The sequence below is a fragment of the Strix aluco genome, chromosome 4 (genome assembly GCF_031877795.1).
Source record: "Strix aluco isolate bStrAlu1 chromosome 4, bStrAlu1.hap1, whole genome shotgun sequence".
Classification (NCBI taxonomy): Eukaryota; Metazoa; Chordata; class Aves; order Strigiformes; family Strigidae; genus Strix; species Strix aluco.
In genome coordinates, this window is record NC_133934.1 from 124,414,005 (window position 1) to 124,428,551 (window position 14,547).

The 14,547-nt window shown below is 41.4% G+C and overlaps 1 protein-coding gene across 1 annotated transcript in view; it reads left to right on the plus strand.

Annotated features, from left to right (window-relative positions):
* Nucleotides 1–14,547, plus strand: part of MTHFD1 (methylenetetrahydrofolate dehydrogenase, cyclohydrolase and formyltetrahydrofolate synthetase 1) — a 43,311-nt gene that overhangs the window by 13,109 nt on the left and 15,655 nt on the right. The window contains exons 8-18 of the mRNA XM_074820964.1: nt 300–411; nt 4,940–5,067; nt 5,734–5,831; nt 6,552–6,725; nt 7,248–7,384; nt 7,676–7,722; nt 9,805–9,912; nt 10,014–10,088; nt 11,862–11,964; nt 13,152–13,228; nt 14,201–14,341. Coding sequence (XP_074677065.1) covers nt 300–411; nt 4,940–5,067; nt 5,734–5,831; nt 6,552–6,725; nt 7,248–7,384; nt 7,676–7,722; nt 9,805–9,912; nt 10,014–10,088; nt 11,862–11,964; nt 13,152–13,228; nt 14,201–14,341 — 1,200 coding nt within the window. The remainder of the gene's footprint in view (nt 1–299; nt 412–4,939; nt 5,068–5,733; nt 5,832–6,551; nt 6,726–7,247; nt 7,385–7,675; nt 7,723–9,804; nt 9,913–10,013; nt 10,089–11,861; nt 11,965–13,151; nt 13,229–14,200; nt 14,342–14,547) is intronic.

Here is a 14,547-nt window from a genome sequence, read left to right on the forward strand (position 1 = left end):
CAGTATGATCCACTTGGGAATCATGGAGGAGTTCAAAGGAGGTTGTGAAGTGTCGACTAGCAATAGTTTAGGGTAGGAGAGTGAAAATAGGCCATAATTTCCGGCTGCAGGAATTTGTCTGTGCCAAGGAACTGCTAGTGACCTTTAACTGCTGACGATGCCCTTCCGTCCCTCTGATGGCAGTGGGTGAGCACACAGTTTCTCTGCATTTCAAGCTGATCTAAGTTGTTGTTGAAGCACCTCTGTGTTTTTCCACTGCCAGTGTGATACAGAGTTGTTTGTTTGGCTTTTTTTCATAGGTTGGTAAAGCTGATATCCTGGTGGTTGCAGCTGGTAAAGCTGAAATGGTAAAAGGTGAATGGATCAAACCTGGTGCAATCGTAATAGACTGTGGAATTAACCATGTGCCAGGTGCGTGGGTAATGTATAAAGAGTGGGGATGTGTTTATTTGTATATAAATACAGTTGCTAAGTAAGTACATGGATACTGTTTCCTTGGTGTTTCTAGTCAATGCGGACTTCTTTCTCTTTTAAGTCTGTCTTAGGTAATGGTGCCAACCTCTGAAGATGCCAAAATAAAAAAAGTTCATCTGAAGTACTATCCTAAAGCAGATCAGTGGCCGTTTTGTTTCTGCCTTCAATGAGGCTGACGATTAGTAGAGGAAAGAGAAGGCCTAGGAAATATTACAACAGAATATCCATGTAATTTGCCCCAACTACACAGTGAAGTCTTGCTGCTGTTGTCACTTGTGAGCGTGCAGCTTTGCTGTCATTACTTTGCAGTTAGATCTGATTAAGCTGTTCTGTTTGAAATGCATTAAATGGCAAATCTTAAAGTAGCTGTGGATTTGCTGAATTCAACATTAACTTCTTAGGCTTGAATGGCTGTTGTCTTGAAACAAAGCAGCTTCTGCAAGAGTATTGGTGACAGTGGCTCTGGCATAGAACAAAGTGCTTTAACATAATGGATTTTAGGGTAGGATTTCACTTAGCTACTCCTTGCTTATAAAGGAGGAACAGACAGTCTGGCAATTTCTGTTTTCATCTCATTTTAAATCCAAATTACAGATATTGAATGATATGGAAAATTAGTCACCATCCAACTATCTCTGCTACGCCCACAAGGCTTTTAAAAGGTAGTTTTCATAATTAATCAGTCATTTTGTTGCCATTATTTAATGGAATGTAAAGAAACTTCTGTTCAGCAGTCTTGTTCCTCAAAGATGACATTGAGTTGCATTTAAAAACATTAGTCCTCTGTCTAATTAAAATTAAAAAGTCATCTGCTGTTGCTGTTTGTTGCTCGATGTATATGTGCCAAGCTACCCAAACTTAGGCAAATTGCCAGAACCCACAGGGTCACTGCTGCTTTGCTAACATGTTGCAAATAAAACTACCGTTGTGTTTCTGACATACGATGGCATGACCTTTTCCCTGTTTCTTTTACAATTAGTCTGCCTTGGGCAGCGCACTGAGATCTGAGCTTCTGGTACAGGCAGCCTAGTCAGTGTTGCGTGGCAATATGCTTAATGGTGTTGCAAGACTCGGTAATCAGGGCTTGATAGAGTATCATGGAAATTGTCAGATTTCAAAATGATGGATGCCACAGGCTTATTTTTCCTGTGGTTTTCTGAAGTTGATGAGTTTTCCTGCCTCCTCCTCCCTTCTGATAGGTTGCGAAAAAGTTTTCAGATGAATCTTTTGGGAAATCAGTGCCAGAATTGTAGGAATTGTGATGCTACAGAAAGAATGGCAGCTAGTTTGCCAGCTTCTGCAGCTACATCACTGCACAGATAGAATATTGCTGCTAGCTGTGATGGTGCTTTGAATGTGGTGGGGGGAGAAACATCACAGTTACCACACATCTTAGCATAGCTGTAAGTGCACCCAGCTAGGTGCTTCCTAGAGGTGAGTTGCAGCTGGAGGACATGGCAATCTCTGGATATGCCTAAACTTTGCAAGTTTTGGTGGCCTGTACAGGCAAATCCCAATATAATTTGACATAACAGGACATTAACTTCATGTGGGCTTGCCAAGTTGGAGTTCAAAGAGTTACAGCCATGTAGCACCATGCAAATGCAGCTGTTGTGCTTTGGAATGGAGGGTGGCCTGTATACTCCCGAGGCTCTCAGTTTGGAGGCTAGAATAGGCAGTTCAGGCACATCTGGCTTTGTGTTCATGTGTGTTCCAGCTGAACAGAATTTCTTCTGGGTCTCCAGATAGAGATAGAGGATCTTCTGAAACCTCTATTAGGGCAGAAAAGTGTGTCTTATTCCCTTTCCAAACTGGATTGTTATTATCTTTCTCTCCCCACTGTTGCAGTTGAAAGGGTAGTCCAGCAAATATTCTGAATGCCTTATTCCATGCTTGTAGAAATTGCTCTGCTGCAGGAAGGGAGAGCAATGTAGCCAGAGGATATTCTCAGAGATGACATAGTCTCTGGAGTGTCCCTCCCTGAGTCCTGATGGAGGAAGCAACCCCGTTCAAAGTCCTCCTCTGCTATGGGATTTTGCAGGCCTAGCCAACAGGGAGTCTTGAAGTGGGGTAAGAGAGCAGCAAAGGAGGATTAGTGTCTGTGGATCTTGGTGCTGTGCTCTTCAAACACCAGAAAGATACAGAAAGCCTTGACTTGATGCTCTGTATCTGCATGTACTGGGAATCAAGCTGGCATCACAGGCCTATAAAATCAGATTGTACTGGATCCCTCATGAAACACCTTTCCCAGTGGTGTCCAGAAAAAGAAGCAGACTGCAAGCAGGTGGTCTCATGTTTTATAGATGAGGGCTATGTATGGCCTTGTGTGTTTGCAGTCATATATCCACCAGAAACTTGTTACAGTTGCATATACATTGGCACAAGTTTGCTTGGAATTCGTGAATATTCCCAGCCCTTGTCTGGAGAAAGTAGGCCTGTGAATGAGCTCCAGTCCAGAAGGTGCACTCAAGCTGTCTCTCATGCGGCTGTCTCTGGAGATAGATGGAGATCATCATACCTGTTCATTCCATACATCTAGGCATGTCCTTCACTTCTTTGATCTCAGAGTCCTTGGATGCTCTCTGTCATGTGTTCCAGCTGGCTAGAGAACCTACTGGACCAAAGAAGACACAGGCACTGGGAATGGTTATAGTGTCACTGATACTCTCTGTAACTAGTTCAGGGTTTTTTAAGAGTGGGATGATGAATATTGTGAAGGTGAAATTATGGGGAGAGACGGAAAGCGTTGTATGTGAGCTTTCCTTCAAAAGAGTATTTTAAAGGTAATTGAATAGCTCCTAAGCTGTGCTCAGCAGTGCTTGGCATGAGGTGCAGATGCAGAGGCAGGGACTAGGGGTTTGTTTGATTTCTGCTCATCACTGTGTCTATGTAACAGATTAGGCTGTTTGGGTTTGGAGTGCCTAATTCATCGCTTATTTTCTTCATTCTTGGGCCTGGAGTCTTCCTGGCCAGGGTGGCTGGTAAGCGTGCTTGACATCCTTGGAAGAAAATATGATTGTTATTTGCCTTTTGCAGCCTTAATTAAACTGGTCAGTAGACTGGAAGGCCAGATTGGTCTGCAGTTCAGGCAGCAAAGCTGACAGTGGCTGTAGCAACACTGTTTAACAGCTGTGATGTTGTTCAAGCTTTGAACTTTAGGGAGGAGAAGTGTTGCTTAAAACACAAACACAGCAAAACATCCAAGCTGCTAATTGTCCGTAACAATGCAGCTAAAAATTAGTGTTGGCAGGCGCTGCTTTTGTTCCCTCTTTGGTTTTAACATAATCAGCTGTTTAGGAGCTTGATTTCTCTTCCGCTCCTCCCCCTCACCAAATATATGTTAAAGTTACTGATTGTGTTCTGTTCAAACATACAATTACTGTATGCAATATAATATTTCAATGTAACAACATTAAAATCTATCTTCAGGTTTTTCACACTGCTTAAAAGTTCCCTAGACTCCTCATATCTGAAATGAAGATCTGCCACTCCAAGAGAAACTTAAAGTTTGTTTTTTTGATATGCTCTGTCTATAATCAGTGAGTTCCTTAGATGACTGTGCTAGTTTACTAATGCATTTTGTCTTTTTCTCTCTGTATGGGTGAGATTAAAGGTCACCACTGGAAAAAAGTGCTATATCTGCTTCTGAATTGTCAGGTCTTGTAGTGCAGCAGGATACAGCAATTTTTTTTGGCAGAGAGAAAGGAGATTATTCTACTGGAGCTCTCTTAAACCACCCATGAGGTTTGTTTTGACAAGACTGATCTCTGAACTGCAGCATTTACCGGTCCATCATTAGAATGGCAATGAGTAAGCTCAGTATTTTCTGTCTTCAGTTTCGGTAAAGGCGGGTGATTACATTCGATACTAAGGCCTAGATGTCCTCCAAAATGGAACAGAGCAAATGTAAACCTGGGATTTTGGAACAAGTCAGCCACGTTTCTTCTCTCACTTCTTCTAGACCATTGGTTTATATATCCTTCAAATTGGAAGCTTTACTAATCCTTCAGAACAATACAGCAGGAGCTGCGAGAGGATGGTTCAGGTGACATCTCTATTGTATGTCCCATTTGTGTTTTATTATTTCACAGATCTAAGACTTGGTCTGTGCTTTGGTCCCCCTGCATTTGTTTGGGAGTCATTTTCAGACTGCCCTGTGGGTCATGTGTCACTGAGAAAATACCAGCATTCTCAAGGACAGGGAGATCTGGCTGGCTGAGGACAAATGATGCTTAATGGGAAGATGTGTTGCACAAGCCATTGACACTCTCTGAGTGAAGTATGATGGTAACAGCCTCATCTTGTGATACTGTTTTAACTTTTTCTTTCTTTGCAGCTTCCTGGGTACTCAGCTTCTGGTTTGTTTACTCCAACAGAGGAAAAGACTTCTCCTTCAGTCAGTGCTGCTTCCTCTGTTGTTTTGGTAAAATGTGATGTGTAACTTACTTTTTCCTTAAATCCCCAGACAGCACAAAGGCCAGTGGAAAAAGAGTTGTAGGAGATGTGGCATACAGTACAGCAAAGGAAAAAGCTTCCTACATTACCCCAGTTCCTGGTGGCGTTGGGCCTATGACTGTGGCCATGTTAATGCAGGTATGTGGGCAGACTGTGAGACTGCTGGTCATCTTTATGTTTGCCTTTGGGGTATGTTGCTGCTGACCATCAGCACACTACCAAAGCAACTGATGCTTTCCTCTTGGTCTTACAGAGCTGTAGTTAGCATTTCCAACTTCTAGTCCAAACACTTTGTATTCAGTTAACTGAGAAAGAAGATGAACCTTAAGGAATGTTAGGACAGAGGGTTTTGGTTTGGTTTTTTTTAAGTGGGTTGGTTGGTTGGGTTTTTTGAGTGTGGTCTCTCAAAACAGTGAGAAATGGGCTTGTCTTACAATGGGCTGCAATTCTAAAACTATCCATAGGGTAATTGGATAAAAAGGAGGAGAGTAACAGTATAAGCCAGCTCCCTCTGTTTCCTGCTTTGCTTAAGAAACCCTGCTGGCACAGAACACCCCAAAAAATCCAGCAAACTGGAAAACAGATAGGTAAATGGATGATAGATATGGTGGGTTTTTTTTTTCTTTTTAAGAAAACTACGAGCAGAATCTCATTTTGAATTGTTAGCAAATGCTTTAATCAAAGCTCTTTGTGTTAATCCCAAACTGAGACAGATGGGAGGGGAAAACCTTTCTGAGTCTCTTTGTTAACCAGCATGGTTCATACAGTGGTGGTTGCTGTAATGCATTCTCATGCTCATTTTAGAGCACAGTGGAGAGTGCACAGCGTTTTCTGGAGAAGTTCCAGCCTGGAAAATGGAATATCCAATATAACCAGCTTACCCTAAAGATGCCTGTTCCAAGGTAATGCTTTCAAATAAAGCCACTGGCAGTATTCATGCAGTGTAGTAGTTTGTAGAACTTCTGTTGCCAAACTTTGTGTAATATGGGTCATACATGTATGTAGACTGTAGCTGGTGTTGAAGCTTGGAGGGAAGTAGGAAGAAAGTGCTGTGAGGCCGTCCTAAGGGAGCAGAGCTAACCTGCAGTGGTGCTGTGACACATGTTGATGTGTAGGCTTGGGTAATCCTGATAATATTAAGGCATAAACATGGATTTCCACACTCTTTAGGCCAGCTTGGTAGTTGTTGATTCAGCAAATAGCAAGACACTTGTGTTTTGGAAAATTTTCAGTCTGACTGAAATGGCAAAAACCTAGCATCTTGGAGTAGGAGTTGTTCGTGTCAAGTCCCCAGGGAGCAGTTGAAACTGTACAAAATACCATAAGGGAGCATAACACATTGCCTACAAAAAGACATTCTTGGGGTGGGAGGAGTGAGGGTCGGGTCGGTGATGGGTTTTTTGTTGTTTGGTTCGTGGGTTTTTTTTAAAGAAGAAAGGCAACTCTGAGAATGTGTCTATTCTAATGTAGCCAGTGTCAGTGGGATTGATTCATTTAACTAGAAGGAGTTAAAGCTTCCATTTGAAAATATAGATTAGGTGTTTGTACTTTATGCCATGCAGAAGCAGGGTATTTGTGAGAAGTCTTTGACTTACAAATTGACTTTGCTCTCTTTCTTTAAGTGATATCGAAATATCGCAGTCTTGCATACCCAAGCCCATTGATCAAGTTGCAAGAGAAGTTGGCCTGCTCCCTGATGAGGTGGAGCTCTACGGCCAAACTAAAGCCAAGGTTCATCTGTCAGCTCTGAAACGGCTGAAGAACCAACCAGATGGCAAATACATTGTTGTTACTGGGTAGGTACTTCCTTAACTGAGGCATCACTTACATAGCGTCAAGGTGAAAATAAATTTTATTAGCATGGTTTGTCATTGTATTGTCTTTTGGTAAGGTGACTCTGTGGAGTGCTCTGGGTTTTAGTAAATCCGACTGTGAAAATCTAGTGGTTTGGGAAATAAATTTATCTCTTGTGGCAAAAATGTAGTTTAACGTTTCTCTTCTGGAGATTAATTGTTTTGGTCTGCAAGGTTAGGGTTATGAAGGGCAGAGTGGATTGGAGTCAAAGTTCTCCTAGTCTAGCAGCCTGCCTTCAACAGGAACTGGCAGGTTGTTTCAGAGGAAAGTCTTTGGCAGTTATGTGGTAATTTGCCAATCTCATTCCGGTTTTGAACTGATGAAGATTAGCTGAATTCTGAGCCAATCCAGAATTTGAATTGGCATTAACTGCAATCACTGGGTGACTGTTTTATCCCTGTAAGTGTTTTGGGTCTCATCCACTACAAGGGTTTAATAGTGTCTGTTCTGCTTTTTCACTGTAGGATAACTCCTACTCCCCTGGGAGAGGGGAAAAGCACCACCACTGTGGGTCTTGTTCAAGCCTTAGGAGCACACCTTCACCAGAATGTCTTTGCCTGTGTTCGGCAGCCTTCTCAGGGACCAACCTTTGGTATAAAAGGTATGAGCTGTTCAGTTGCTTGCAGTTGGACTAAATGGTGAAAAATGGCATTCAGAGATTTTATTCTGCTGCATTGTAGTTTTACATAATTCCCAGTTACAATTGCATTTCTTTTTTAAGAAAGAAAAACCTTGGGTAAATTCTTCAGTGTTGTCTTCAGGCGTTGTGCTAGGATTTAACTAAGCTGCTCAACAGTAGCTGCCTTCCTAAAACCATTAAGCAAACACATGTAATACCACTCTGGTCTAGGGACACCTTTATTTGCATGATTTGACTATTGTCTCTCTGTAGGTGGAGCTGCAGGTGGTGGCTATTGTCAAATTACCCCCATGGAAGAGGTAATTCTTTATACAAAGCCTCATTGCATATATAGCTCTCAGACCTTGAATAGATAGTGCAGTCAGATAACTTACAAAATCTTTTTTGTTTATGGCTCACTGTAGCACTCCTGAGAACTGGATGCTTGATTTCAGAAAAGCTTTTTTTCTTAAAAAAAAGGAGAAGAAAAAAAAAAAAGTCTTTGGCTGTTTCAGAAGGGTGCCTGTATGGTCAGGGAACTTCATGGAACTGGGAATTCCCAGTTCCTCTGTTCCCATCCCTTCTCTGCCTTGAATTGCTGTATGCCCTTGAGCAAAGTACATCCCGTGCCTCTTTTTTTCCCAGCACTGAAATGAAGATGATAATGACTTAATACGTTTTGGAAGCATATTAAGTAGTTCTGTCAGCAGCCGTGGTCACCGGCTCTCTGTGAGCTATTTTGGTGTACTTGTGTTTTAGATTACTAACTTGAAATGGGAAAAGGGAAGTTGGGAGTCAGTAATACAGAGACCTCAGCTTGTGGGGCACTGGCACTGCAGCATATTTCTGACGTGACTTGGCAACAAGTAAAATCCCGTGTCTGGGGGCAGGGAATTGAAAGGCACGTGTAGCACGTGCTCTCATGCTTCTGTCAACTCTCAAAGTAATTGCCTGTAGAATTCTACCTTTGTCTCGTGCACTATAGATTGACACAGGGCAATTTTAGGAAGAAAAGCAGAAATGATCAAAAGGGCTGTTTGTTCCAATTGATACAGCAAGTCCATAAAAGATAAAAATGTTAAGGAAGCAGAATACTGATTTAGTCAGGTGCCAAGAACACGTGTGAATGATAGATGTGACAGGAAAAATAATCTCCTCCTCTTTGAGAGTGTTAATAAGGCAAGCCAAAATACTTCACTGAGCAGCAGTGGGAAACAGCCCCACTCTTGGAACCAAACTGGCTGAAAGGACTTTCTTTAAGTATGACCCACGTAATATAAATACACATAGTTTTGTGGGGGTGTTTTAATCAATGCATGACTCGTAAAATTGAAGTATCTGGAGTCACTAGTTACAGTAATGACCTTGATACATCAAATGATATTTCTGCATGCAGCTTTCATCCTAGGAAAAGATGAGCATGTGAAAAAATTTTAACTCATACTGCAGAAACAAGGTAGCAATAATTGCTTCTTGTTGCATGTATGTAGAATGAGACAACAATTAGCATTTACTATTTAGGATTTATAATCAGTGTGTGACTAGCTGCATTCTGCTTTTAGCTATCTGGTTTTCAAGATCATAGTAGCAAGACTTCAACAAAATGGTATTGTAAGGTCTTCTGTCATATCACCTTTTCTAACGTCCCCTTTTCATCTTCCTCCTTTGCTGCTCTGCTACAGAGGATAAGGATTGTTTTATCCACACCTTTTGCTCCCCTGCCCTAATGCCAGTTTGTCACGTAAGCTGTATATTCTAAGCCATTTGTCAGTATAGCTACATGCAGCCAGATAACTCATGTAGACAAACCCACTCAAACTATCTTTTAATGAGATAGAACCAAGAAAACTACTAGCAGTGTCACTGTGTAGTACGTGGTCTACAAGTTCTGCCTACGATACTGTGTGTTTGAGTGGTTAGCTTATGCAGAGCTCTGTGCAACCACAGCTCTACTGCTAGCACTGCACAAGGTTGTTAGTTTCAATTTAGCTCAGATACCTTTGTGGGAGCTTCAGCAGCTTCAGCTAATGTATGTGTGAAACCTGTTGTGCAAATAATGAGAGTGGGTCAGAAGGAAGGTGAAGGAGGAGCAATGCAGATGTGCCATACCATGGTCTTCTCAGGTGAGCCTGTGAGAACTGTTCTCATGGGAAAAAAAACCTTTTCATTTGGAAGCTTCGTTCTGGAAGTTTGTAAAATGACATAAATGTGGGGGAGGCATTTTTCTGTTTTAGAGAAATTCTTTCCTCTCTTCCACATACTGCACTGAGCAATCTCTCCCCCTCCACCCTCACCCACTTTAACATTGCTATTAATACTTCTCTTTCCATCTGTCTACGATGAATTGAAATAAATGAAAATTGCAGCAGGATGAGGTAACTGATATGTTTTATCTCCTCTAGTTTAACCTTCACCTTACTGGTGACATCCATGCTATCACTGCAGCCAACAACCTGGTCGCTGCTGCTGTCGACGCACGTATATTCCATGAGCTAACTCAGACTGACCAGGTACGATCCTTTCTTGTGATGTATTTGAGCACAGCCCACTTTGGCCAAGATGTTTTGGGTGTGCCAGCAGTGCTAATTAACTACCTCTTTCGTTCTGCAAGGCTCTCTACAACCGTTTGGTGCCTTCTGTCAGTGGTGTTAGGAAGTTCTCAGACATTCAGATCCGAAGACTACAGGTAAGTTCACTGGTTTTGCATTGGTTTCTGATTCTGTTCCATTTACTCATCCTTTACATAGGCAGAGCTTGGTTACAGAAACCCTCGTGTTGTCCTCTAGGTCATTCTTTTGTCATTTATTTTTTATGTAAGGTGTGCAGAAAGTGTGGTAGCCCTTCTTACAGCACAGAAAACAGTGAGATGCAGCCCAAAGGGGAAGAATCATTGATGTAACTCACTTTATCACATGCTGTATGAGTAACACACTGGGAAGAGGCAAAGGAATTAGTGCCCTTTATTAATAGTGTCAATTCGGTATACCTAATGCAGTATAAGAAAGTACCAGAATCATTTTCTGTACCTTACACCCAGTTACAGCTAAAGATGAATAGTTCTTACATGACAGCTATATAGATAATCCAGCACAAATAAGGGCAATTTGTAAAATTTGACAAAAAGAAAACATAGAGAATTTTTTGTCTTATCCAGATTGAGAAAACAGGGAAAAATGGAAGAAAAACCTTTCCCCTACACTGCCCACTCCTCCTCTCCCCCCAAAAAACTTCCCAGTTAAATGAGTAGTCCTGTCATTGAGTGACAGTCAGACCACAGCTCCCCTGATCCTCAGAAATTAATGTGAACTAGTATGTGTCTCTGAATTCTGCAAAAATGAGGGTTAACAGGAATAGTTTTACACGGGGCTTGGACCTTCTGGCTAGGAGGACAGCCTGGGGCCTGCTAAGCTCATTCAAAGTACAAACCTGTTTGTACAGTATTCAGTCTGGATCAGTTGCCCATTTGGAAGTCAGGAGCAATAGTCAGACTACTTAGGAAGCTAAAATTCTGAACTCTGATTTATTAATTGGCTATAATGTCTCAACCATTAGAGAATGTGTGGTTTGCTTCCAGTGCTGAGCAAAGAAACTATGTCATGTTGCTTGGTGTTCCTGGCAGACTGCTGAGGAAAATCTACCCTAACCACTCTTCTGGTTATTAAATGTCGAGATGTGAACAGCATGCTAATACTTCAGAAAGATGGTATCTTTTTTGTTGTTGTTTATTTCTTTTTCTAAATGATGTGCTTGAAGAGGAAGAGAACAGGCTTTCTTCTTCCCTGCTGTTCTTCAGGAGAAAAATATGACTTAGCTGTGTAGTTAATTAAAAAAAGCTTGCTCGTTCATAAATCAACTCAATCGTTTTCCTCATTCCTAGGCTTGCACTTGTATCAGCCTTCTTGAGATAATTCTTCTCTCAATTAAGCAACTTGGCAAACTGCCCATCCTCTCAGTATGTTCAAGATCAGCTTTCTGGGATGCTGACAGCCTTGTGACTGAATTGTTTAATTCCTCCTTTGTGCTGCTTAACCAGCACGCTGAAAGCAGCGTCTTAAATACGTATGGCTGTGTGCAGTGACCCTAGGCAAACTAATGAGAAATGGATGTAAGCATGTGAGACTAATGATTAGAATAAGGCGTGCAAGGAGCTGCAGAGCTCTCTTACTCTTTCTGTAGATGCCTTGCACAAAGCTCGGTGACCACCTGCCCTAATGAGCTGTTGTCTGCTGTGCCCTTTACTAGCTGGCCAGCAGCAGCTCTGCTTCCAAATACACACTGATACGGATCATCTTACATTGGTGTGGGGACTAGGAGAAGGGGCACCAAAAAGGCAGCCCCTCCTTATTTCTGACTACGCTGCTGCTGCTGCGGAAAGGTCATTGCTCTAGTGAAAGGTTCATTTCTGTGAATCTTTTCATTACACCTTTTCTTTTTTTTCTCTTGTCCTTTCTTCCCATAGAAATTGGGCATTAACAAAACTGATCCTACGGCTTTGACAAAGGAAGAAGTTAACTTATTTGTGAGATTGGACATTGACCCAGGCACCATAACATGGCAAAGAGGTACAAGAGCCATTAAATGAAAGAATTATTAAGAAAAAACATGTGTAAAAAGAGAGATTTGCAAGTGCAGCAGGAACTGTTTTCTGAGAAAATGGGAAAGAGGGCAGGGCTGCCCTGTCCTTATGAGTGTTTGGTGGGGTAGATGCCTGCACCTGGGATCCCATTTCTAAAGGGTCTGACATAGGAGCTTGAATCTGCTCTGAATTCACAAAGATTAGGACTTCACTAATTGGTGCAGGTTTGTGTTTCTGGGTTTGTCAGTCGCTGAGAGAATTGAGTTTAGCAACTGTAGCCAACAAGCCTTTTTACCTGTCTGAGAAAGCTCTGTGAGCAAGGAGAGGGTTCTGCTCTGGGATTAAACTCAGTTTTTTAATCTGCCCACTTGCTCTGTTGGGAACTGACAGCAAATGAAGGCCAGATTTTTTAAAGGTCTTTAAAGACACCTGGAGGTAAGATCAATCTCTGGTCTGGCAGATTTAATATTTCACTAGCAAAAGAAATTTCAAATGTGGACATTTTTTTCTGATTTAGGCCCCAAGAGTATTGCTTTTTCTTCTCCTTATTAAAGTACATCAAATATATTCTCCAAAATTTGCTTCATAACCTGTAATGAGGCTAAAGTAGTCTGCCTCATGGGAAATATTTTATGAAATACTTTGAATTTTCCAAGCAGATAGTAAGAAACAGCAAATTTAAGCCAGTATTTGATAGTTTGTGTTTCCAAGGTAATTTGAGTTAATGGAGCTGCATGAAACTATTCTCACTAAATGGTAGAATCTGACCATTTTATCACTTAACTTATAAAATGATAATTTAATTTCTTTTTGCCTATAATAATTTCCTGATCTCACATTGACTAGTGATGGTGAAAATGAAATTGGAATAATACTAGCAGCTCTGCTTTTCAGAGAGGCTTTGGACTTGTGGTTAATGCATGCAAAGGGAGGTAGACTCCCTCTGGATGCAGTGCAGGGTCTGCATGAGGCTGTGGGTATCTTAACTTTGTGGTAGTTCAGTTTTGGGGAAGAATCACGTTGAGTAGCACTTGCTATTCTTTAGGAGAGGATGGTGTGTCAAACTGCCATCCTCTCTTCATAGGTGATGTAGCTGAGTGTTTGTAATAGGGCATAGATGTGACTTACAACTTGCAACATGACTTCTCATCTTTCTCTCTGCATTCCTCTCAGTACTGGATACAAATGACAGGTTCCTTAGGAAAATCACTATTGGACAGTCTCCAACAGAAAAAGGCTTCTCACGAACGGTAATTGTTCCCTTTTCTTGCACGTTTTAAAAAGTACTTTGAAAAACATGGTCTTAAAGCAACTTTCTGTAATTCCAGATATTTCCATCTTTTACCAGTACCTTGTTAAAGAGAAAGCAGGAAGTCCCTTCAAACAAGCAGTTAAATTTGCTACCAGTGCAGTGTTTAGTTTTATTGTTTGTTCCCTCCTTCCCTGTTCTCTCCTGAATGTTGGCTTCCCAAACTGGGATGACTGTGGCATAACAGTGGTACACAAGTGCCCTCTCTAAATAGGATGTGTGGCAGTGGCTCATTTTCACCACTGCAGATGCTTTGGGTGGGGTGTATCTGGCCAAAACTAGACACAGTATCTCAGCTTGTTGTCTAGATTCATTATATAATCAATAGAGTAAAATAGGCAATCTGGGCTGTGACTCCTCTCATCCCTTAAGTAACTGTCAAATTAATAGTTCAAATTAATAGTGCTTGGAAAAGCTGTTTTCTATTGACTTGAAATGTCCCTAGGGCGCTTAGCTTCGATGGAGGTGTCTGTGTTATGTCAGATGAATTCTACCCTTCATTTCCTATAGAATCTGATTTTTTTTTTTTTGTCATTTACTGTACTGTTTAGTGATAGTCAGATGAGTTAGTAAGCTCAGTCTTCAAAAATATAATTTGTTAGTGTTAAGCATTCTTACATGAATCATTAATGTATGTGCCAGGAGAGAGTCATGTAATAGCGATGGAATAAGTAGTTTTTACTTAATTTTGCAGAAAAAGCCCCCAGTTTAAAGTGGCCAAATTAAATGAAGTATGTTCTGAGAGTAATGCTTTGGTTTCATTTCTTTTATACTTGTATGTCTGGGGGGTTTTTTGTTTTGGATTTTTTTTGTTATGATGGTGATGATTGGCCTTGTTTCAAGAAATTAACGGAGGTAAGGATTGCTGCTAGGGAATCTGGATGTGTTCACATTCTTTATTCATCTCTTGCAGGCTCAGTTTGACATCACGGTGAGCAGTGAAATCATGGCAGTTCTAGCACTCTCTGATGGGTTGGATGATATGAAAAAGCGACTGGGCAGAATGGTAGTAGCCTCCAGCAAGAGAGGAGAACCAGTTACAACAGACGACCTTGTAAGAGAGTCATTCAGTTCTTAAATGCTTTTTCCTATTACTTCTGAAAGTCCTTAGACTGAAAAGCATAGAGACAGTTCTGTACAGAAAAGACCTTAGCATACAGAAGATCAAAGATGAACTCAGCCCCTGGAGTCGATGAAGGTTTTACTTCAGTGTGACTAGCACCTTACCCAGAGAGTATGTGTGCGCATGTGACCTGGGCA